We start from the raw sequence: 24,944 nt of genomic DNA, 5'->3' as shown, positions 1-24,944 counted from the left end.
CCTTGTAGCCAAGAAAGCTAATGGCATACTGGGGTGCATTAGGAGGAACATTTCGAGCAGATCTAGAGAAGCAGTTATTCCTCTTTATTCGGCACTGGTGAGGCCACGTCTGGAATACTGTGTCCAGTTTTGGGCCCCCCAGTATAAAAATGATGTGGATTTGCTAGAGCAGGTTCAGTGAAGGACAACAAAAATGATTAAGGGTCTGGAGCACAAGACCTATGAGGATAAGCTGAGGGATTTGGGCTTGTTTAGTTTACAGAAGAGAAGATTTACAGGTGATTTAATAGCAGCCTTCAACTTCCTGCTCTAAAAAGGAGGGTGAGAAACTGTTCTCCGTGGTGTCAGATGGCAGAACAAGGAGTAATGGTCAAAAGTTGAAGAGGGAAGGGTGTAGGTTAGATATTAGGAAAAACTTCTTCACCAGGCGGGTGGTGAAGCATTGGAATGCATTGCCTAGAGAAGTGGTGGATTCTCCATCCCTTGAGGTTTAAGTCTCGGCTGGACAAGGTCTTGGCTGGGATGACTTAGTAGAGTTTGATCCTGCTTGAAGCAGGGGGCTGGACTAGATGACCTCCTGAGGTCTTCCAGCCCTATGATTCTGTGGTTCTGTGAGAGTCCACAACCTGTCTAGGCAATTATTTCAGTGCTTAACCACCCTCACAGTCAGGAAGGCTTTCCTAAGCCTTCTCGTTGCTCCTTGCTGTACATTCAGAGGTTAAGGAGAGCAGTTGTAACAACCTAGTTGTAACAACCCATTACATCCTTTGAAAACTGTCATGTCTAAACAAATCCATTTTTTAAAATTTTCTCTCCTTGGTTATGTTTTTTAGACTTTGAAACATTTTTGTAGCACTTCTCTGTACTTTCTCCAATTCCTTTCCTGAAATGTGGCACCCAGAACTAGGGACACAACTCCAGTTGAGGCCTACACTGCACAGAGTACAGCAGAATTACTTCTGTCTTGCTTACAACAGCTCCTAATACATCCTAAAATGTTTTGCACACCCCCCCCGCCCCCGAACAGTTATGCTGTTGGCTCATGTTTAGCTTGTTAATCCACTGTGATCCCCAGATCCCTTTCCATAGTTCTCCTTTCTAGGCAGTCCTTTTTCATTTTATATGTGGGACTGATTTTTTTTCTTAAATGGAATATTTTGCATTTCTCTTTACTGAATTTCATCTTGCTTCCTTTAGAACTTCTCTCCAATTTGTTTAGGTCATTTTGAATGTTAATCCTATTGTCCACAGCACTTATCACCCTTTTTAGCTTGTAGTCCCTCGGTGTCCAATATGTTTGCCACTCACCACATGTGGTGAACAGGACACTGCAGTGTGGCGATTCCGGGCTCTGGATCTGGCTTTTGGAGTCCTTTAAATGCAGCTCCAGAGCCACACATGTGGAGTGCCCTCTGCCTGCTCCATGCATGTGCCCCACCGCTTGATGGGACAAGCATGTGGCACCAGTGGTGGCTCCTGTGGCACGGACCCAGCAGCTTCAGTGGTGGCTACTGAGTCACCAGCATTCAGTTGGGGTTGGGGGGAGACAGGGAGAGCCTGGCTCTGGGGGAGGGGGCACCTGTGGCAAATATGGAAGGACCACAGCCAGAAGTGTGGTGATGCTTGAATTACTATTGGACACCACTGTTATAGTCCATAAACTTTATAAACGTGTAGTCTGTTGTTGTTTAAATCCTCAATGAACGAATGTCAAACAGACCTGGACCTAGAACTGATCCCTGCAGGACCCCACACAATATGCCCTTTCAGCATGATTTTGAACCACTCACGGCTGCTTTCTACAAATAGTTTTCCACCTGCTTGTGCACCCACCTTTATAGTTGTTGCATCCAAGTTGTATTTCCCTAGTTTGTTTGAGGCTGTCATGTGAAACCATTTGAAAAGCCTCAGTGAAATAAACAAACACCACATCCACTGATTCCCTCTGCACCACCCTCACCTTCTTGCCCCCATCCAGAAGGCTTGTTATCCTGTCAAAGCCATTAGACTGAAATATTGGTGTGCTATTTGTTTCTATCTGTCTGATTACCTTCTCTTCTCTAACATTTGTTTTACCCATTTCCAGTACAGTAGAACCCTGAAATATGCATGTTCAGCTTGTGCGTATCTTGGGTTAACGTGACTTTGAGTGGCAGGGAGCTGGTATCTGGCTCCGGGTGGCAGGGAGCTGGGGCCTGGCTCTGGGCTGCTAGGTGCCAGCTCCCTGCCTCTCAGAGGAGCAAAGAAACTGACTAGCTGCTGTTGGGGCGGCAACCGAGAGCCTGACTCTTGGCTGCCACCACTGACGGTTTCCCTGCTCCTGTGAGGGGTGGCAGCCTACAGTCAGGTTGCAGCCCCTGACAGGAGTGGTTTTCCTGTCCCTGGGAGTGGCGGTGAAGTGAGAACCAGATGTCAGCCTGGTTTCCAGCCCCTGTGTCTCCTGGGGATTGGGAAGCTGACCAGTGTAGTGCTTGTCGGTTTCCTGGCTCTGCAAGTGGAGGGGAGCTGTGAACTGCTCCTCCCAATTTGTGCAAAATTTTGAGTTATGCGTGGCTGCCCAGGAGCGCAATCTATGCGTAACTTGGTGGTCTATTGTACATAGAAAACCCAGATGCTGTCTTCCCTGCTCTGGAAAACTTTTGATGTTTAAACCAAAATGCGTAATACACGTACGTTTGCGCTTCTCACCCGAACTAGCATTTTGTATGTTGTCATCCTAGATTTTAAGCTTTTTTAGGAAGGAGCTTCTTGCATGTGCAGTCTCTAGCACAATAATGCCTCAGTTAAGTTGTAGAACAAGCTAAAGAAGCAAACATGCCAGCTGATCTTTTACATGTATGCAGTGCTCTGCATCGCAGAGGATCCCTAAAATGCCTGAAAACAGTGTAGCTACGCTTTATATAAAAGTGTACTTTGTTTCATCTACCACTGAATTACAGCCACATTCCGCAAGGAGTGCAAAAGCTATCACATGGACAACAACATACTGTTTAGCAACGGCTTCTATGACTTTAGTGCTGGGAGACTGGCTGGACTCGGTGCTCGGGTTTGGCCTAGCTGCCTCTGTCATGATGGGACCAGCCATGCCAAATTTAAGTAGGTGACCTTGAAATCTTATGTACCAAGGCTCAGTATCACTTCACGAATGTGGTCCCTCTGTAGGCCCAGCCAAGGTGCTGGATCAGTCTTGAATGGCACTTTTGGCCCAGTGGTGCCAGTCCCTGGAGCAGGAAAGAACACCCAGCCAGGCCTACTGGACAGGAGCTGCAGAAGCTGCCACACTGGTACACATGGTGTACTTTCTGTTAGTGTGTATATTGTGATAAGAAATATTTAGTAAACTGGCCATTTTGGTATTAAAATTTGGTTTGCTACGTCATGACAGGCATCAAGATTTACAAATTAATCTTGAGCCTAAAAACTGTTGTCAGTCTGCTTTTGTAATTGGCTCCATGTGAGAAGCTCTGCTGTAAGGAATGCTGTCTTGATCAGTGTGTTGGCTGCTTGGATAGCTTTAGATAACTAACAGCTGAATGTCAGGAAAGCTGATCAAAAAGAAAGCAGGGAATGTGTAACTAATCTTAAAGACTATATAGTATTAGACTTCATGTCCCTCAAGGATATCTGGGAAATACAGAATACTGTCCATAATCTTCTAAGATGTATCCCTGAACATGTGTACTAATGCATATTCAAAAGCCAGCTCATTACATATGTTACTATCCATCTTCTCCTTTTCCTTTAAGGTATTGTTTCAAGGTCTGGCACCCTGACATATGAAGCTGTACATCAGACAACGCAAGTTGGATTGGGACAGTCCTTCTGTGTTGGTGGGTTTCTTCCACCAAACCTCTTCTGTTAAAGACAGACAGACCCAGTCAGTGTGTAAGAACTACAACAAAGTAGCTTACAGAAACTATTGAATGCCTTCTACTTTTGATTAGAAATGTTACACCTCTTTTACCAATCTGGCTCGGGCACTTTGCATCAATAACTTCAACTTAAGAGACCCTAACATCCCCTTTTCTAATAACTAACTCTCTCGTATTCTGAGTTAATCAAAAGCGTGACCCAAGCAGTCTTGCATGGAGAACTGTGCAGGAACCTACAGCATTTAATTTTATTTTAAGGCACATTATGGAAAATATAGTTTCTTGCTAAAGTTCTTGGATCAAATTTTCTAGTGTGAACAGTTTCACCCATTTACACTACTGGAAAATGTAGAACATACTTGTGACATCTGCTTATAATATAGACACACCTTCAGGCCCTGTGCAGGATCGTTTCCTCTTGTGGCAGGTGGTCTACAAACATAGGACAGTCCCTGTCTCAAAGATTACATGTTCATGTACTAATTAAGTTATGGCTCTTAGCACAAACACAAAGAAATTTATGGGAGACCAGAGTTGCTTTGAATGTGGTGTTTTTAAATTATACAAATCTTAAGATTATGTTTACCTTTGAACTGATAGGTGTAATTCCTGCCCTAGCTTTGCTTGAGCTAATGCTTAAAAATAACAGTATACCTTAATTTTAAGTGCTAGCATGAGCAGAGCAAGAGTGGTACATTTACCTAACCTGGGACCACACCTGCCAATTCACATGTAGTAGATGTACACTGAGCCTTTATCTTGTAATCCACTGATATCCACACATCCCTTTCTTTCTCCTTCCTTGGCAGCCATCTCCCATTTTGTTTGTATGGAACAGATTTTTTTTTTTCCTGGATGGAAAGTTTTGCATTTGTCCTTACTGAATTTTATCCTGTTTGGGGTAGATCATTTCTTCGCTTTGTCCAGGTCATTTTGAATTTTTATCCTATTATCCACAGCACTTACTGCCCTTTGGAGTTTATCATCCACAAACTTTATAAATGTTTTCTAATGTCTAAGTATTAACATTGGTACATTAATTTTATGCCTGCTAGTAACAGATTATCTTAATCCTCTGGCTTGTAAGTACAGTGAAGTAAAAATGTGGTAGTTACAAGTTTTCTTTGGACTGTTAATGTCAGTTTGCTTGTCTGAAATTCTTTTGTTCACTTATTCTGTGCAGCACAGTGGCAAGGCAGACATCCTCACACTGACCGTTCTGAGCACCTTCCTTAAACCTTAATAAGGGTTGTCGTGTTCATTACACCTCTCTTTTTGCAAAAACTGGCACACATGTATATTGATCTAAAATTTTAAAAGGCTCGGGGTTTTTTGTGTATTGAGCTTCAAGATTTGGTGAGCTAGCAAGCATGCTCTCCCTCTGTCCCTGATATATAAAATGAGATGATTAATGCAGGTCCCTTATCTTCCCATAAAATCCTACCAGTTAATTTTTATGTTGCTAGGTGAGTTCACTATGCACTGCACCTAAGGCTGACCTTGCCTAGCTGCACCAAGTTTAAAATTACTTGTATTTGCCTCCACTTGGATTGGATAGTGAATTACCTTGCATTAGCCGTCCATCACACTATAAAAACATACCTACCTAGGCAGTGAAAACGTGCCCTTATTCTTTTTATAATTAATGCTTGAACTACCTGCCACTACCGGTTTGTGTTTTTTTTTGTTTTTTTTTTTAAACCTGTAGTTTGGTGTGATTGCAAAAATTGGAGGATCCCAACTCTGCCACATGCATCTGATATGACCTGTGGGCAAGTCACTTAAGCTTCCCATGTCTGTTTTCCATCTGTAAAATGAGATTAATAATCCCCTTCTTCCCCTGTGAATATAAGGAAGTGATTATCTAATACTGTGTGTACAGTACCTTGCAGAGATGGTCACATCTTTGTTGGGGGCCTCTAGTACAACTAATAGGTAAAATAATTTGTATTAGTTGTTCACATTCACATTTGCTCATATTTGCATTTTAATTCCTTTCAGGGATTGGAGGAGACCCCTTCAATGGAACTAATTTTATTGACTGTCTTGATGTCTTCCTGAAGGATCCCCAAACAGAGGGCATAATATTGATTGGTGAGATTGGAGGCAATGCTGAAGAAGATGCAGCAGATTTCCTGAAAGAAAATAATTCTGTAAGTTTAAGAGAATGTGCCATTCATTTCAAGAGGCTATTAACTGTGCATCTTGTTTTAAGCATTTCCCATTGTAGAGAAACTTTAGCTCTGTGTTTCAGTTCTCAATTCAATAAAAAACATTACTAGCAAGTGTGAAAAATGCAGTTAGGTATGGTTTAAAGAGGAAAAACATTGGATCACAGTTCTGCCATGCTGTCTGCTAGCAGAGCTCCATAGAGTCCAAAGCTTGTCTCACCTACAGAAGCTGGTGCGGTGAAAGATGTTACCTCATACTCCTTGTGTCTCTTAATATCCTGGGAACAAGATGGTTACATCAACACAGCTAATGTTTTTGCTTGTTTTGTGACCCATATATGGCTGTTCTGTAGGAAAAACTGTTTTATACTTGTGATGCTCTTCACAAACACGCTTCTGAGAGAAGCCATTCTAAGTACCCTGGACCAGTGCCTCCATGCACTTCCCTGCAGGATTTTCCGACACTAGATGTCTAGTTCTTGCTTCCCTACATCCTCCTGTTTAGTACTTGCCAGAAGTGGTACATCTCTTTCATGTTAACAGTGTGTCCTCTTTCACCCCAGGGTCCAAATGCCAAGCCAGTAGTGTCATTCATAGCTGGTCTCACAGCTCCTCCTGGCAGAAGAATGGGTCACGCTGGGGCAATCATTGCTGGGGGAAAAGGTGGTGCTAAAGAGAAAATTTCTGCTCTTCAAAGTGCTGGTGTTGTTGTCAGCATGTCTCCTGCTCAGCTGGGGAGCACTATGCACAAGGTTAGTTACCTGGGTGTCATAAGTGCTTTGAATGTATTGGATCTTGCTAGCATAACCGGAAAAAACAGACATTTAAAAGCTGCCTTTTGCTTTTGTGTCCCTTTTTAGCTTCTTCTCAGTGAATGGGTATAATAGTCTGCTTCCTCATTTAAGTCTATTTAAAACTGCATCTCGACAGGTAGTGGCTCTGCTGAACAAAAAAGAAGCCACTAAATGAGAGTTGCAGCTGAGTTTTTAGTCACACAAGTGGCTTTATGTATCATGATCTGTCAAAACCATGTAGCAAAATTAAGAAAATTTTATAGCTGGCTTTCTAACAGGCTAACACAATTCTTAGTTTATAGCGGCTCAATGTTACGTGAACCTAAACTGATTGTCAGTCATAAAACGCCCTTTCCCTTTTTTTCCATAGTACAAATACTGGATCAGTCTGTAACTGTGCATGGAGTATCTTTTTTTTCACACCTGTCTGTTGCCCTTTTTAAGAGAATTATTTTGACTTGAGGATTCATTCACATTGCTGGGCACATGCATATGCTGTTCATAACAATCACGTACCTCATGCAGAAGTTTTACTCTTTCCTGCATATCTATAAAAAGCATCTTAGGCACAGCAACACTCGACAAATTCTAATGCTGAATTTTTTCAAGCAGCTTGTCTGGTGGACTCCACAGCCCTGAGTTAGAACTTAGGGTCACTCTACAACTCACGGGGAGTGTTGGGGGCCTTCAGATGGGAGCATCAAAAGCCAAGATGCTCAGCACAGAGCTGTCTAAGCTAGCTGCTAGGAAATACTGAGACAAGGGGCAGGGATTTCCCCTTTCCACTGAACTATTGGGTATTTTGGTGTGGGAGACTGTCTCACCAGTTGGAGCTGTTCCTCTTTAGAAAAATTAAATTCACTGGGCCAGAGAGAATGAGTGAATTTGTTCAGTAGTGGCTTTAGCAGTCACCTGAGAGATTGGAGACCTAACTTGAAATGCCTTGTTCACAGCAAGGACTTGGGGCACTTGAACTTAAATCTCCCTGGGAATACTCTAAGCACAAGGCTGAAGGTTACAAGGGAGCGACCTCCCTCTCCTGAGTGTCTTTGGTACACTCAGAACACACCTCAACTGGCTTTGGCCTGGCAGGTGTGATATGCGGGGAATGCCTATTAAGACAACACTCTCCCTCCATCCCATTTATTCTCCCCACCCCCCAGCTTAAGTATGAAAGAGGAGTCTAAACTAATATGATGGTGCTCATGCTGAAATTCAGATGTTTCAAATTGAAGTTGAGCTGAAAATTTGCTTTGTTCCAGACAGAATATGTTCAAATTTTTTTTTGGTTCACCCTCTGGACCAAAGAATCAGTTACTAGTCTTAACCATTCCTAGTCATTTCTTTAAAGAGCTGAAATGCAGGCTGCTGTTTCTGTGCAGTGCTGTTGTACTCACTGCAAGAATGTTTGAGTGCAGCCAGAGATAACGGGTATCTTGACGACAGTATATTTGGACAAGGCTCATGAATTAGTGTGTTAGAGGTTTCTCACAGTCAAAACAAAAAAGCAGTCAAGTAGCACTTCAAAGACTAACAAAATAATTTATTAGGTGAGCTTTCATGGGACAGACCCACTTCTTCAGACCATAGCCATACCAGAACAGACTCAATATTTAAGGCACAGAGAACCAAAAACAGTAAACAAGGTGGACAAATCAGAAATTATCAAGGTGAGCAAATCGGACTAGAGGGGCAGAACGGGGGGTGGATCAAGAATTAGATTAAACCAAGTAGCAAACGAGCCCCATAGTGACCCAGAAAATTCCAGTCTCGATTCAAACCATGTGTTAATGTGTTGAATTTAAATAGAGAGTTCAGCAGCCTCTGAACCAAAAACTACAAGATCTTTACCAAATATTCATAAACCCGAATTACCCACCAGGAGAAATAACAAACCAGCAGGGCTAGACGAATACCCAGAGACCAGCCACTCCAAGATCAGCCCAAAAAAGCCAAGAACAGAGCACCACTGGTCATCACCTGCAGCCCCCAACTCAAACCACTGAAACAAATTATTGAAGACCTACAACCTATCCTTAATCAGGATGCCACACTCCAGAAGGCCCTAGGCGACAGGCCTGTTCTCTCCTGCAGGCAACCTCCCAACCTTATGAGGATTCTCACCAACAGCCACAGTCTATACCGCAGGAACACCAGTCCTGGGACTTTTCCTTGCAACAAAGCCCACTGCCAGCTTTGTCCACATATCTTTTCTGGCAATACCATTACTGGACCTAACCAGGTTATTCACAGAATCACGGGCACATTCTCATGTTCCTCAACTAACATCATATATGCCATCATGTGCCAAGAATGCCCAGATGCTTTGTTTATTGGACAGTCTTCAAACTCTCTCAAAGAGTTAATGGGCACAAAACAGACACAAAAACACTCCTGATCCACAAACCTGTTAGTCGGCATTTTAAAGGAGTGGGCCATTCTGTTAATGACTCAAGAGTTTGCGTGTTACTGAAGAGAAGTTTTCACAACACCCCTCAAAGAGAGGCTGCTGAACTCTTTCATATTCAAATTCAACACATTATCACGTGGTTTGAACTGAGATTGGAATTTTCTGTGTCACTATAGGGGCTCGTTTGCATACTTGACTTAATCTAATTCTTGATCCTCCCCCCTTCTGCCCCTCTACTCTCTGATTTGCTCACCTTGATAATTTTTTTTTTCTGATTAGTCCACCTTGATTATTGTTTTTGGTTCTCTGTGCCTTAAATATTGAGTCTGTTCTGGTCTGGCTATGGTCTGAAGAAGTGGCTCTGTCCCACAAGAGCTCACCTAATAAATTATTCTGTTAGTCTTTGAAGTGCTACTTGACTACTTTTTTGTTTTGATAGTATATAGATTAGCACGGCTTTCCCTCTGTTACTGTTTTTACAGTGGAATTCTTTTCTCCCTAGTGTACCTGCGATGTATTCTTTCAGGGATATGAGATGGGGGAGCAATTTTCTTCCTTCTCGCCTGTGGAATCCACTCTCCCAATTTTAACTTGCTACTAAGATTTCCCTACTGGTGTATCAGACTTCTGATTGATCCATCTTGCTAGCAGTGGGAGGGGAATTATCAGCTAGGGAATCTTGACTTAATGACTATGAGAAGTGAATATATATTTTATGGTTTCTTTTTCCAAAATTTGTCAGCAAAGCTCTGAAGCATCTTTAATTCCAGAAATCACCTTCATTTGTGATAGTCAGGAGTGGGATTTTTATAATATATACTAATTTTCCCTGAATAGGAAGTCTTATTTGTTTGGCATGGACAGGTGCATTGGATTATAAAAGTAATGTGTAAGACTGTCAATATTTTCAGGGTACTACATTCTAAGAAAGCATCGACCGAAGCCAAGTTCTTTAAATGTTTTCTCAAATTTTATTCAAGTGAGAAGTGCATGTGCCACATGCATGGTTGTTGGAAACTTTTACCCTGTCTGCTATCGTGGAGTGGTGCTGGTGTGGAGCCCTATATATGGCCCAGCCCACCTGACCACCCCTCAGTTCCTTTTTCTTACCAGTGGTGGCTGTTTGCACCTGTGGCTGAGTACTTTGTTGCTAGGGCATGACTCCCTAGCTCTTTCTTGAGTACATAGTTCTCCTTTAATAATTGTTAGTGGTAGCAGTCAGCAGGTGAGGAAGGGATCTCCCTTCTCTCCCCATATCCCTTTGAGAGGCAGTCTTACTTGGCTAAGTGAACATGCGTCTCCTGCTGGTGTCGTGAGCACAATTCATGCCTCTGTCCTCTTCTGTCCCACAGGTGTTGAATTACCTTGTTTCTGTGAAGTAGCAGAGTCTTGCCTTTTCTTTTCTCAAGGTCCACCTGGTGTAGCCATCTCAGACTTGCATCTGGGGGAGGACGTCCATGCCCACAGGTCCCCTCCTTTGAGCCCTTAGCCACGTGTTTCCTCCTTTACCTATCTTGGAAAGTAGCCCTTCTGGTGGCTGTTGTCTTTGCCAGGAGGGTGTCTGAGTTCTGGGCCTTAATGCTGTACGCTGTTTTCCATAAGCACAAGTCTCAACTCCACCCTCACCCAGCTTTCCTTCCAAAAGTGGTCACTGGATTCCATACTAGCTAGGACATTTTTCTGTCCTAAACCTTGCAGCTTCCCACATGAGGAGACGCTGCGCTCTGTGTGAGACAGGTGCTTGCCTTCTACATTGATAGGACCAAGCCCTTTCTCAAGACACGGCAGCTGTATGTGGCCATTGCTGATAGTATGAAAAAGCTTCCAGTTTTGGCACAGCACATCTGTTCCTGGATCACATGCTGTATACAAACGTGCTATGATCTTGCTAAGGTTTCTGTGCTGCCTGTTACAGCACATTCTACATGAGCTCAATTGTCTTCCACTGTCCTGGCTCATGTTGCTTTCTGGGAAATCTGTCAAGCTGTGACATGGTCCTCTGTGCTCACTTTCACATCATATGATGCTATTTTGCAACAATCGAGACTGGATGCAACCTTTGGAGTTGCGGTCCTTGAGTTAGCTACATCTTAACTCTGACCCATCCTTCTGGGTATGGTTTCTGAATCACCTGACTTGAATAGATAGGAGCAAACACTCAAAGAAGAAACAGTTACTTTTGTTCTTTGAGATGTGTTCCTCATCGTCTATTCAATACCCACTCTCCATTTCCACTGTCGGAGTAGCTAGCAAGAAGGAACTGAGGGGTGGACGGGTCAGTAGGATCATCTGTAGTAGTCTGTAGTGGTGCAACTCCACAGGGTTCCACAGCCGACCCAACAGGTAGCAGTTTGGGTAAAACTTTACAACAGTCTAGCTGAGTAGATATGAGCAACACACCTTGAAGAACAAGTTACAAAGGTGAGTAGCCATGTTTTTTTCAATTTGCAAATAAGGTTGAGTGCATCTGTAAATGAGAAGATAAAGCCTTGGACCTGTCTCAGGAGAATGTGTAGCAGACCCAAACAAGGGTGATTTGGAATAGCATTTCTTCTAAGGGTGTACATTCTGGTCTGTTTTGCCTGTGTTTTTAAAGAGATACTGAGAACTTTTGAAAATCTCTTGTCATGACTGTAATGTCCTCTCTCTCTTTCTCTCTCTGCCTGAAGGAGTTTGAGAAGAGAAAACTGCTGTAAAACCCTTGGAACATGGTCACAGAAATGTCAAGACAGCACCTTGCCTCTATGTATTTGTCGTCCACTAATTTTGAGCTACCTGAACGTGACTGATGCTTGGTTTTGAATTTGACTTTAAAGCCACAATGTCTCTTTCAGAAGTGGTCACCTGATTGTAATTAATAAACCTACCACTAAGTTTGATTCTTGAATTCCTGAAGCTCAGTGATTTAATTTTTTCTTCATTGCAAGACAGACAGACAGCATTTTTTCCTCTTAAAGTAAATAAATAGCATAACCCTATGCAGAAGCAGGTGAGAGCATTTTTTTAGCTTCAGCTTTACATACATGTTGCACTCTGAGTTAATGTAGCTTGTTCAAAGATGCATTGAGTGGAGTAAGGTACCCGCTTTGCAAGCGCACATTTTAAAAACAAAGCAATCTTACTTGCTCATTATTGACTAGTAAATAGTTTATCTTAGCAGAGGCAAAAGTTCATGCCGTCCACGGAATTACTGCTGTTGGATCCACAGTGTGTGTTCTGCTGATCCTTCCGGGTGGATATATTGATATTCATCCAATGTACTGTTTAGAGCTGCTGAACTGTGCAGAACATCACCCCATGTTAGTGAGGAGGTTCTTTTTTTTGTGTAATTGCTGGGGAGAGTCTCAGGACATTTGTCTTCCTTTTTAATGACAAGGATTTCATTTGAAACAATTGTTTAGAATGGAGCAATGCCCCATAAATGCTTTAATTGATATGTCAGTTATATCTTTGCTCATAAGAGTTTACACCAATTTCCCATGAAAATGCATATTCCTACTGTATGTAACTTACTTGGAAATCAAGTTCTTTTTCTGCTTATTACCTTTGATGGTCCTTTGCTTTGAATGTTTTGATATATTGCTAGTACTAGCACTGGAATGCAGTTAAAAAAACACAAGCTGAAAACAAGTTTGCTGAGGTATATTTCTTGTGAATGATTAACCAGCTCTACATGTGAGCATCCTGTCTCTGTGTGAGAATAGAGCAAATGGAGTGCTTGTAAATGAGAATTACAAGTTAGAAGAAGAAATGACTGAATTTAGGATTACTTTCATTGTAAACAAATAAAATCAGCTAGGGAAACCAAAATTAGCTGCTTACGTAACATTTCTTTCTTTTTTTTTTTTTTTAAAAAAAAATGGTGATTAAAAATTCTATTCCAGAACCTCCTGTCCTTGTTACTTAAAGCTGTAGTTGTGGTTTTCACCAATAAACTATGCAGTATGTCTTGCTACTCTGTGGTCAGTGAGGACCAAGTTTTGTAATACTGTTGTTTCAAGTCTAGGAAACTTCAGTCCTGAAGCTCTGGAAATCTACTATGCCCTTTATGCCTATATTCCCCTGGTATTTACAAAGTGGGCTGTTTACGAGGTACAAATACACAATCCCTATCTCAGATGAGTTTGCAAAAGTATCTTGTCCTAAGAGTAGGGTTGCTAATCCAGGTCCACCAGGAATCTCTGGGAATCACACCCGATCTTCTGGAGCTATGTAAGCCAAGCCATGAGATTCTGGGGACTAATAAGTAATGTTTATGTTGCTAGGTGAGGTGGCAGGGGCAGGGAGTCTCCACACGCTGCCTGTGCCCTGTGTACTGACTCCACAGCTCCCATTGGCCCAGAAGAGTGGCCAAGGGACTCTGCAGAGACAGTGTCTGCAGGCAGCAATGCCTGGAGGCCTCTCCCTCCTTAGTAGCTGTTGCCAGAGGGATGGGCAAGTAGCTTTTGATCTGCTTTGGGTAAGCACCTGATCCCTGCCTGCACGCACAACCCCACCGCTCACATTCCCTCCCAGAACATGCTCCAGCCTGATGACCATGAATGAGAGGTTGGGAGAGAGCAGTAGGGTGGGATCTCAGGGAAGGGAGGCAGTACAGGTGTGTGGCTTTGGAAGAGGTTGAGCAGGTGCAGGGCATGAGTCTTTGGGTTTGTATGATTAGACTATGGGTAACCCTCCCCAGGACTGTCCCTGGATGGTTGAAAGTGGTATGAGAAATAGCACATTGGCATCAGAGTTTCTAAAAGCTTTTGCAGGTTTCTTAAGTCTTCAGTGAAGTAGGTAGTTATGAATAAGCAAGAAGGTTCTCTTATGGGTCTATACCTGAGTAAAAGAGGAAAAAGGACAGACAGAAATGAATTGTAGAACACTAGAACTAGAAAGAACCTTCAGAAAAAGTGTCTGCTAAGGATCTGTATTGGGACCAGTCCTGTTCACCATATTAATCTATGATCTGGGAAAAGGAGTAAACAGTGAGGTGCCAAAGTTTGCGGAGAGTAAAAAATTACTCAGTTGTCAAGTGTAAAGCACAGTGAAGGTTTACTGGGTTACTGGGCAACAAAATGTCAAATGAATTTCAAAGTTGATTAAACCTGATTGAAATTTGCATTTGGCATATACAGTCCCGACTATCCATATTAAAATGAGGGGATCTAAATTGCCTCTATCTGTCCAAAAAAAAAAAAAAAAAAGAGAGCTCAGTCGTGGGTAGTTTGACAAAGTCATACTCAAGCTGCAGCAGCAGACAATACTAATACTCTGTGAACTAACTCTTAGGAATATATAAAATCCATCTATAAAGCCATGGACTGACCACTTTCAGTACTGCAGGCAGTTCTGGTTTTCACCACGTCGGGGAAAAAAAGACCTTAGAAGTACAAAGAAGGGCAACAAAAATATTTTTGTATAGGTCATCTAGAGGAGGAGGAGGAGGAGAGTTTGTGACTGGGGTGGTTCATCTTAAGCGGGTGTTGAGTAAGGCAGACGACAGAAATCTATAAAATGGTGAATGGTGTAAAGTGACCAGAGAAGAGGTAGCTACTCCATTGTATAACTCAGGGCCAGGGGTATGCAATGAAAATACAGGTTGATCCTCTCTAATCTAGAAGTCTCTCATCTGGCAACTTCCATAATCCAGCACATTTTTTAGTTAGCCAAATGACCACCCATCATGGGTGTGGACAAGTTTCCCATGGTCCCAGAAAGCTTGTTTACAGCCAGCAGTCCTGGCTCTCAGTGTTCTGTGCTGTTTCATTCTAATTTACCCCTAAACGTCTAAGAGTCCAGTAAGCAGTGGAAGTGTTGGCAATGCTGCTTGACAATATTGACCTCCAGCAAATTCTCTCATTCAGTAGTGGTGAGGTCCCAAGGCTGCCAGGTGAGAGAGGTTCATCCTGTATCAGGTTTAAAACCAATGTAATGAAGTACTACTCCATACAGGTAACCCATTGTTGCCATGGGATGTAGAAAGTCAAAGATACAACTGGGTTGAAAAAAACCTGGGTAATCTCCTGGAGGATGTGTTCATCAATGGCTCTCGACTAAGGTGGCACGGGACACAATGCCGTGCTGTAGTTGCCCCACAACCTTTGACTGTCAGAAGCTGGGACTGGACAAGACACAGATCGTCCTGTTTGGTTCATTCCCTCTGATACACCTGGCACTGGACACTGTCAGATGACAGGATATTGGGCTACAGGGACAAATGGTCTGATCCAGTATGGCTGTTCTTATGTTAGACTTTATAGTAATTTCTTAACTGTTCTTGTGAGACATGCTGAGGTTGCAACCTATCCATAATTTAATCTAAACATTTGCTATATGGGGGAGAGCGATTACAGCTACAAAGCTTAATTTATGAGAATATAAGCATGCCTCTTAACCAATAGTCTGTGAGACCACTGCCTCAGTTGCCCCTATTAATAGTTGTTTCCTTCAGTGCTGTTCTGCTGCTTCCCCAGGGACTCTGCTGCTCAACTTGTGATTGCTTCCACATCATTAGAAGGCATGACATGCACTGTCGTGCACCTTCAGTGTAATTTGTTGCCACTAGGAGACTGCTTCATGAAATCCATTTTAGGGACACAAGTGATTGTAGCAGTCTCCCACTGAAATCAATGGCACTTATCCCATGATACAATGCTTCCTCTACTTCTGAAAACTAGTGTTTTGTTTTCGATTGCATGTGATGCTGTTTTAAGCATTGCAACTTTTCTCTCTTCCACTCATTAGCTAGGCAGCCAGCTATTCACTTCAGGTAGGTCTACACAGCAAAGTTATTTTGAAATAACTGTCCTAAGCGTCTTCACGATGCACCCGCTACTTTGGAATAATTTTGAAATAGTTGTTGGCTTATTTCAAAACTGGCAAACTGTGAGGAATAGCACCTGTTTTTTGAAATATTTATTTTGAAATAGGCTCTATTCCCCGCATTAACAGCACCTGTTTCAAAATAAGCCATAGTGCGACCAATGGCTTTATTTCAAAATAGGCTCGATGGCCGCATCTACACTACAGCGATCTTTTGAAAGAGCGTGTCCACACACACACAAAAGCAGATTGAAAGATTGATGGTCTCTTTTGATGGAGAGCTTCCACACAGCCCCTGGTCTTTCATAAAAATGGGTCAGGGATCGAAAAATCCAGTGCCATGAGGACTGACCACTCTTGGGAAAAAATGACCCATGGAATGTCTACATGTGCTTTTTTTCAAAACAAGCTTTCGAAAGGAGGTGCTCTTACTGATCAAGGAGTGGAAGGGGGCTTCTGGAACAAGAGCCACCTTTTGATTTGGGATCAAAAGAGAACATCTTGTGTTCGGATGCTTTGCCTGCTTTTTCGAAAAAGGACCTGCCTTTCTGAAAGAACTTGCTAATGTAGATGCTGCCTCTGTGTGTAGAGGCTGTATTTTGAAATAGTTAAGTGCTATTTTGAAATGCATTGTTGTGTGTAGCACCTTTATTTCATAATAAGCTGTTCTGGAATAGCTCTTCCAGAATACTTTGCTTCAAAATAAGGCTGCTGTGTAGACCTACCCTGATACAGGAAGACAGCTCTTCCTAGTCTAAAACTCTGTGGTGCTTACAGATGGGGGGGGTGGGGTGTAGCCGTACCTTGATATAAAACTTAATTTGTGCAACTGCCTCTGAAGTGAGAGTATTCCCAAACATAAGTTAAGCTGCTGTTTCTACTTTGCCTATGCAAATGTAATGTTTAAAAACTTGTTTTAAGGCCATGGTGTTTAATGTTTCATGTGCTTTTGAATAAATATTTTAAAAGGTTGGAATGGAAATATTAGGTAAAGGCAAACAACTTCTACAGTGATGTCTTTTCACAGTTTTCTGGTTTGCTTATCTTCTGTTTCCCTGTAACTTAGTTCTTGCTGATGAAAAATGAGAATGACTTGTCATTACATGCAGGCAGCTCTCAAGACTTACTAAATGTAATAATTTTCCAAGAGGCCAAGCCTCCTGAATTTTAAGGGCCTGATTTTCAGATGTCTACTGCTTATATTCAGGCTGTATAAGTCACTCATACCTTCGGAGGAAGAATAATGGATGCTTCATCTCAATTGATGGAAGAAAGATTAGCCTAGAACCTTTTTGCTTTATATTTATAAAATGGCCAGAAGTCTATTCTCCATTTCCTCTCATTGAGTGCCTTGTCTGCCCTTGGATGCTATGAGCCTGTCTTCTCAGTAACCCTGATGTATGGGCATTGACTTCAGTTGGCTTACTCCTGATTGATACTGTTGTGAGAGGAGTCCTAGGCCCCATGCATGACTACTGTGTATATACAAGTCTGTAAATTGATCGTATTCTACATGGGTTATGTGATTTCAAAGGGTCAGCTATTTGTTTCCTTATGATATGTTAAGCATGGGGCTTGTTTTGATTAGTCTCCCTAACTGTAAACTTACCTGCTATTTAAAAGATTTAAAAAATTAAAGATACTGTTCAATAAAATGAATTCCCAGGAAATGTGGACTAATAAACAATGTCATCAACCTCTATGCAATTGGTTAATTTGAACGTGGAATTTAAGGACCTGAGAGCATTTAAAACACACATCTGTGCAACTTTTAGAACACCTATTTCACCTGGAATTCAGGTAATCTGACTTGGCATTGAAAAAGCCTTGATGGACATTTAATTAAGGGTACTTGCTTCTGCTGTGAAGTCTGCAAGGTATCATTCAACACCTGCTTGTCCAATTAAAGGCAAAAGTTGTGTGAATAGCCACTCAATGTAACCATATGATCTTTTTACTGTTGTCTAGTTAAAGTTTGATCAAGGAACAGAGGGTTATAGATTTCAAATCCTCATTAAGAAGCTCACAGCTTTCTGGTATGTTAGATTATTTATTTTTCATTTGATTGTTTCTCATCTGATTTTACCCATATTTTATCATCCTTAATCCTTTCCTCCTTACTGGAATATAGAGAATCCCTATTGATAGACCCTCCCCTAAGAGATGTCTCTGATTCATGTGCCCACCTGCACCCATTAGCTTTCTCCTAGCCCTTAGTTTAAAAACTGCTCTGTGACCCAGAAGTTTCCCCATTTCCTAATGAATCTAAACACCTTCTCCTTACATGATCATCTCAACCACACGCCGAGACTCTGAAGTTCTGGCTGCCTACCTGGCCCTGCATGTGGAACTGGAAGCATTTCTGAGAATGCCACCATAGAGGTCCTGGCTTTCAATCTCTTTCATAGCAGCCTAAATTTGGCTTCCAGAACCTTTGTCCTTCCCTTTGTCATTGGTACCATGGCCACCAGCATACACAAGTCTATCTCATATCAGAGAGGTAGCCCTGCTAGTCTGTAGCTTCGAGAACAACAAAAAGTCTTGTGGCACCTTATAGACTAACAGATATTTTGGAGGGCTCTGGCCCTCCCCCTTTACTGGGACCCCACTCTTTAAATACCCCTCTGAACCTGCCCCCCCACTAATGCATCTGATGAAGTGGGTCTTTGCCCACGAAAGCTTATGCTCTAAAAGTCTATAAGGTGCCACAAGACTTTTTGTTCTTGAAGTCTATCTAGCTGTCTCGAGAGCTCCACAACCTTCATTCACGCCAGGCAGGCAAGTCACCCTACGGTTTTCTCAGTCATCACAAACCCAGCTGTCTATGTTTCTAATGATCAAATCCTCCATTACTAACACTTGCCTTTTCTTAATGACTTGAGTTCCCTCCTTTGGAGAGTTATCCTCAGTGTGAGAGGAGACCACATCATCATCTGGAAGGATGGTCCCAACTATCAGATGGTTTCCCTCTGCTCCAGTTGAATGTTCTCCTTCCCTAGGTCTTTCACCCTCAACAACACAAGAGCTGTCGGAATGGAAGTGGGACGGTTCTCCAGTGTCCCAGAAAGCCCTATCTGCATACCTCCTTCTCTGCCTTAGTTCTTCCAATTCAGCCACCCAGCTTCAGCTTTTCTATTGAAATCCAAATGCCTTAAAAAAAATCTGAAAATCTACAAAATTGGGCTGACATCTGTTTCAATTTGCCAGTATAGCTATGCTGGCTCATGCAGCCATTATCCTCTATGGATGTGCTGTAGCCGAGGCCTGAATAAATCTCCAAGCATGCAGCGCAGACCTTGAGAAAAAGTCAAGGTCAAGGCTCAAAGGAGCACCATCCTTACTTTGCAATGGAATGAGTTTAAAATTTAATTTCTGTAGGAGCCTAGGTCCTCTGATACCTCCTTTGCTTTTGCTCTTCTGCCCACTAACGGATTAGAGAACTATCAGGCTTAAAGAGAATTTTTATATTTTAAAGCAATATTATCAGAAAATAAAAAAGCCAAAGCCTTTTGCAAGGCCCCAGACCTTGGTTTCTCCACTGAGACATGGGTGGAGAAAATTGAACTAGGAAGAAAAACTTCTCAATTACTGAGCTGTATGTGCATCAGGCACAGGGCCATAGTGCAGGTGAACCGTGACAGCTCCCATTAGAAGTGTATTGCCACTTACACATGATTGAGATGTTGCGGCAAAGGCTCCTCCAGGTAGAAACAATGCGTCCTTTGGGGCTTGGTTCTGGAATCATTCTGCACACTTAACTCCCTTTGACTCTGAGCAGCTAACAATCAGGGGGCTCGGGTTTAGATTGTGCACACAGAGAAGTCGCTCACACAGGAGTCCAGGCATTGTCCTCTAGGAACAGTGCGTGCAAACATCTGTCGTACACTCATCAAGACAAAAAAAAATTGCTCCTCCAAAGTAGTTACGTCATACTTCCCTGGTGCTGTCCCTGGGCATCGCTTTTGCAGGGTTTGTGCCCCAGACAGGAAATGTAGAAGGCTTAGGTGTGTTTGCTTTCCAAAATGCAGCTCCTCCCTTTACTGTCAGACTACATCAGGCAAGCTATTGGGGTTATCAAACTCTGGGGGGAAAGGTAGATGGATGGTGCATTCCTCCTTCCCCAAGTGGGTCTCTCAATTTGCTGTGTCCCAATAAGTGTACGAGGTCTATCACATCTGCAAACCTGTCAGTGTGCAATGATGGGGCTGCAACTGGCTTACGCCCTTGCTCCTCCAGGTTGAACCTCTGTAAACCGCAACTCTCGGCCAGCAGCATCTGTAACCCAGCATGATTTTGGTAGCCGGACAACCACCTATCATGGGTGTGGCCAAGTTTCCCACGGTCCCATAAAGTTTCTTCCCACTGGTCCTAGTGCTCAGTGTTCTGTGCTGTTATTTAGCTGTAATTTACCCCTATAGGTCTTCTAAGAGCCCACTAAGCAGTGGAAGTGTTTGGTAATGTCCTAGATAATATTGACCTGTGATCTGGCAAATGCTTTCATCTTGCATCGGTCAGGTCCCCAGGGTGCTAGATGAGAGAGGTTCAACTTGTACTGTGACAGTGAGTCAGGATTAATGCCATCAGGACTGGCACTGTATTGGGCTTTGAGCCTGCTAGTCAAGATGTGGGTTCAGCAAAGCACTCAAGCACCATTGAACCACTGTTGCTGCATTGCCGCGAATGGGCCAAATTATACCAGTTCAGAACCTGACTCCCCCACTGCTGTGCTTCAGTCTGATTGCAGCTAATGCAGACATACTCAGGGCCACAGCACAGGGGGCTTCATCGGCAGACTTCTGGCTAGGATAGCTAGCGTAGTCCCCTCTCCACCTGCACCATCCCCCAGTAGAGGGGCTAACTGCGGCCCTGGTCAGGACATGCCTACATCGTCTCTGGTCTGCAATGACCCATAGCAGCTGTGTCAGTAATGGAGCAGCTTCGTGGAGCAATTAAGGTTTTTGCAGCCCTAGCCTAAGCAGGTTGCTGTGTCACCCCTCTTGGACCCTACACTTGATGCTGTAGCAGAGCAGGGATAAAGTCAGACTTACCTACCTCTCAGGAAAGCTGCAAAGGTGTTTCTGGCATGAAGAGATAACAATCTAAATAGACAAGCCTGTAAGGAAACATTCTCCTTATTTCATAGGTAGGGAACAAATGCACAGGATTAAATGACTTGCCCAAGGGCACAGAAGGTGCCTGTAGCAGAGCCAGAAATCAAGCCCAGCTCCCTGGAATACCAGGCCAGCACTTCAGCCATGAGCCAGCCCCACCTTTCTGTGTATAGTATAGCTAAATACACAATGAAATGTCTTTATTATTGTGTTATTTCATGTATATTCAAGGGAGGGCATTATTGATCAATTTGTCCTGTTTAGTCTATGTCCTATTTCTGTTGCAAAACCTCTACTAACAATTGATTTAATACATCTTTTATAAATGATCTGGCAACACTGGGACGTAGTCGTACGAAAAAGCCAAATCACACACCATTAATTCGTTCTTTTTTGCAGTGATGGGAAAGAATAGCACAGCAAACCATTCTTTCAGGCTGGGTGTTGTAATCGGATTGTAAATTTTATGGTGATGGCTTCCAAAAACATAAACAAGAATTAGTGCACTAAGGAAAAATGTGCTCTGCTAATTTCCAATTGGGCTTTGTTTTATGCTCTGAGTCCTCACAAAGATCATTTTTTAACTAACACATACCTGGCCCTGGCTGTCTTACAGCTCTCAATCATGTCTTAGGGTTTTATACAGGCAATTCATCCCCTGCTTCAACAGTCCATGCAGCCTAAGTCATTAATGAGGCTCCCCTTGGATTGAAAATCACCCAGGGGCAAGTGTTCTGTGAAGAGCCAGACGTGATAGTCTTCTCATGAGACCAGTCAGGACTACTCCAGGTCCTGGGGCAGCTCCTCTGCCTACCCAAGGAAAAGCGCAGAACAACTTGGGACTGGCTGTAGTATGCAGGATGGCACAGATATTTCTAACCCTCTCCCTGTACCCAGCAGGAAGGTCAGAACCTCTGTGCTGTTGATTCTGGTTCCAGCCTCCACACATCCGTTGAGTCTGGTACCAGCAAGGACAATGCTGGTACTGACTGTAACCGCTGTGCCTGTATACTGGGCTCTGGCAGACCTGCTTTGCCTTTCCATTCTGTCCTCACTGTTAGCCGAGGACGTTCTGAGGCTAGTGGCGTCAGCAGCCACTTCGAAGGAGTGTGGCACCAAACTGTTGTGCCTCTTAGCACCACACCCAGCTGCTCCCTGGGACCATCCTGGGCAAGTGGGCACAGTGCAGTAAGCAGCCGGAGCCACTGCTGTCTGCCCTCCTCTGATGGAGCTCAGGTGGGGAAGGTGCCCCGGATGCAGGGAGCCCTGAGGTCGCTCCTCATTCCGCGCCCCCAGTTGTGTGTGAGGTGGAGAAGCAGGAGTGCTGGGGGGTGAGGGAGAGGGACAGCAGCTCTGCTCCTCTGGAAGGGGTATGGCTAAGGGCAGAAGGGGTGCGGCCTAAGGCTGTCAGCCCTTAGTGCCACCTGGCCCATAGCACAATACTCTCCAAGTGGCAGCTGGGGATCTGAGTCCTTTAGAAACACTAGGCCTCCATGCAACTGCCCATCCCCCTGTCAGGGTGCCTGAGCATAAAGGCTACCCCTCTGCAGGTACTACCAGGCAAAAGTCTCTGTCTCCAGTGTGCTGAGAGCGCACACAACTAAGTAGACTAGACATCTTCATCCCATCTCAAAGAACCATAGTTAAAGTAAGTAACCTTCTCTTCTGCATCCATTGCCATCTTCAGCCCAAGATTGGGTGGCACTCTGTTTATGCTTGAGCCAAAGACAGCTTGTTGAGGCTACCACAGGGATAACTGGATGAAATTGTACGGCCTGTCACACACAGGAGATAATGAGCTCTTCTAGACTGAAAGACTGAAAATTGGAAAATTTTTTTGAAAATTTTGAGTGTCTCATTTAGGGTGAAAATGGCGACCAAACCAGATGTTTTCAGGCAAAACTTTCCAAGTGGCCCAAAAAAACTTCTTTTTTTCCTGCACCTCTCGGAAAAAAAAAGGTGTGGATAAAAAATATTCAAACATCTCTATCCCCTGTATCTGTCCCATGTTGTGTGGCTCAGCAGCTAGAAGGTCCCCTGACAGCTGGCCTGAGGATGAACATTCAGTTAACATGGCAAATCCTTGCTTAGACTCCTACATGATGCAGTGGAGACTGAGGTGTAGTAAACTCAGAGCTATTGTATGCAGGGTTAGTTATCTTCAGTTTATGGTTAATATAAAACTGGTAACAACTCAGCCTGTGCAAAAACCTAGTATTCATAAAGTTGAAATTCACATAAAAAGTCTTTCCCCCCCCCCATGCACCTTGCCAATGCTGTTTGCTGCACCAGTATTTCTATTGGTGACTTCATGTACAATGGTTGAAAAATAAACTGTGGTGCCTTGCAATTTTTTTTTCAGATTACAGCAAAGAAATACAGCATCACAACATTCAAAGTTAAGCTTATACTAAAATATTTATATGGCTTGAGTCGCCACCCAGGAGAGATTCAGGTGATGCCCATCTGCTTAGCAGCATGTGTTTCTATTGACGGTGCACACCTGAACATGCCTCGGTGCACAGAAAATTTATTCCACTCAGGGATGGGAAAAATAGAGGGCACACAGGTTATAATCCTAACATTATTATGGGGGACAGGAGAATCTGACCTAATAATATGATGCTTGATAATTACAACTATTTTTATACAATTAAAAAACTCCCTCTTTTAAAACAAATTTTAATATCATTCAAATTCATTAGCACCCTGCCTTGTTAAAGCTTCGTAAAAGCAGAATCACAGCATCTTAGAGTTCTGCCCTGTCACCCTAATGATGTGTCATTATGATTCAGTTGGAGATTGTCAAAAAGTGGAATTATTTTATCACACTAAAGAGAAGAATGGAAGCTGCTCAAGTGAAAAGGTTACTTTGTTCTCATTTAATATATATTAGCAATAGCACTATAGAGAATGTGCTGTCTTGGCTGTATTGCTTTTTACAATGCTATCTGCCAGGCCTTCTGATTCATGGCTTGAAATGTTATTTTCAAGTGGTCAACTCCATTATAAACTCATTTGCTTTTAAATATCAGTATCATCCTGACACTGGTCAAGTGTCCCAAACTCTAAGAGCTCTGGAATTCTTTGTGTGAAATACTGGAAAAGACATACAATTAATGTGGAATGTGAGGTGACACTTGGGTCAGATTCAGCCCCATGGCTACATCCGGACTGGGCAGGTGGGTGAAAGTTAATCAGAATATCCCTTGGCTTCAACAGCATAAATGATGAGCTAGATTTTCATTTGGGCTATGCAGGAGTTAGGTGGCCTGTGCATGTAGAGGGTAAGGAGGTACTCAGTGTTCCCTGGAGCAGGTCAGGAACAAACTGGGCTTTGGCTCTGGATCTTTCCCAGTGGGGATCGTTCCTTAGGGGTTTAGTGGTATAGGCTGGACAGGAAGATGTAATTCATCATCATCATCATCAATAACCATGTGCTCAGCGCCCGCTGGTGTCCGATGCCCCTCTCACTATTTCCTTCCATCTTTCCCTATCCAGAGCAGAGTGGCTTAGTTTCTGTAGACTAGCTCTGCATCAATCTACTACGTCATCTATCCATTCTCTGTGGGGTCTGCCTCTCCTATTCGAACCGTCCATTATGCCGAATACCAGGGTCTTGATTTTTCGTTCGCCGTTCATTCTACAAATATGTCCAAATAGTTGTAGCTTCCATTTTATAACCTTCTTCAGCAGGTTCTCTTTTGGCTGTATCTTCCTATATAGTTCCTCACTGGTGACCTTCTGCATCCATCCTATTCTCAGAATCTTTCTATAAC

General features: G+C 43.1%; 1 protein-coding gene across 1 annotated transcript in view; it reads left to right on the top strand.

The window, feature by feature from the left end:
• Nucleotides 1–13,227, top strand: part of SUCLG1 (succinate-CoA ligase GDP/ADP-forming subunit alpha) — a 29,307-nt gene extending 16,080 nt beyond the window's left edge. Inside the window, exons 6-9 of the mRNA XM_074992261.1 lie at nt 3,747–3,830; nt 5,874–6,025; nt 6,607–6,795; nt 11,917–13,227. Coding sequence (XP_074848362.1) covers nt 3,747–3,830; nt 5,874–6,025; nt 6,607–6,795; nt 11,917–11,943 — 452 coding nt within the window. The 3' untranslated portion in view covers nt 11,944–13,227. The remainder of the gene's footprint in view (nt 1–3,746; nt 3,831–5,873; nt 6,026–6,606; nt 6,796–11,916) is intronic.
• The last annotated feature ends 11,717 nt before the right edge of the window (nt 13,228–24,944 follow it).

The sequence above is a fragment of the Carettochelys insculpta genome, chromosome 4 (genome assembly GCF_033958435.1).
Source record: "Carettochelys insculpta isolate YL-2023 chromosome 4, ASM3395843v1, whole genome shotgun sequence".
Lineage (NCBI taxonomy): Eukaryota > Metazoa > Chordata > Testudines > Carettochelyidae > Carettochelys > Carettochelys insculpta.
This window is presented reverse-complemented; position numbering and strand designations above follow the sequence as displayed.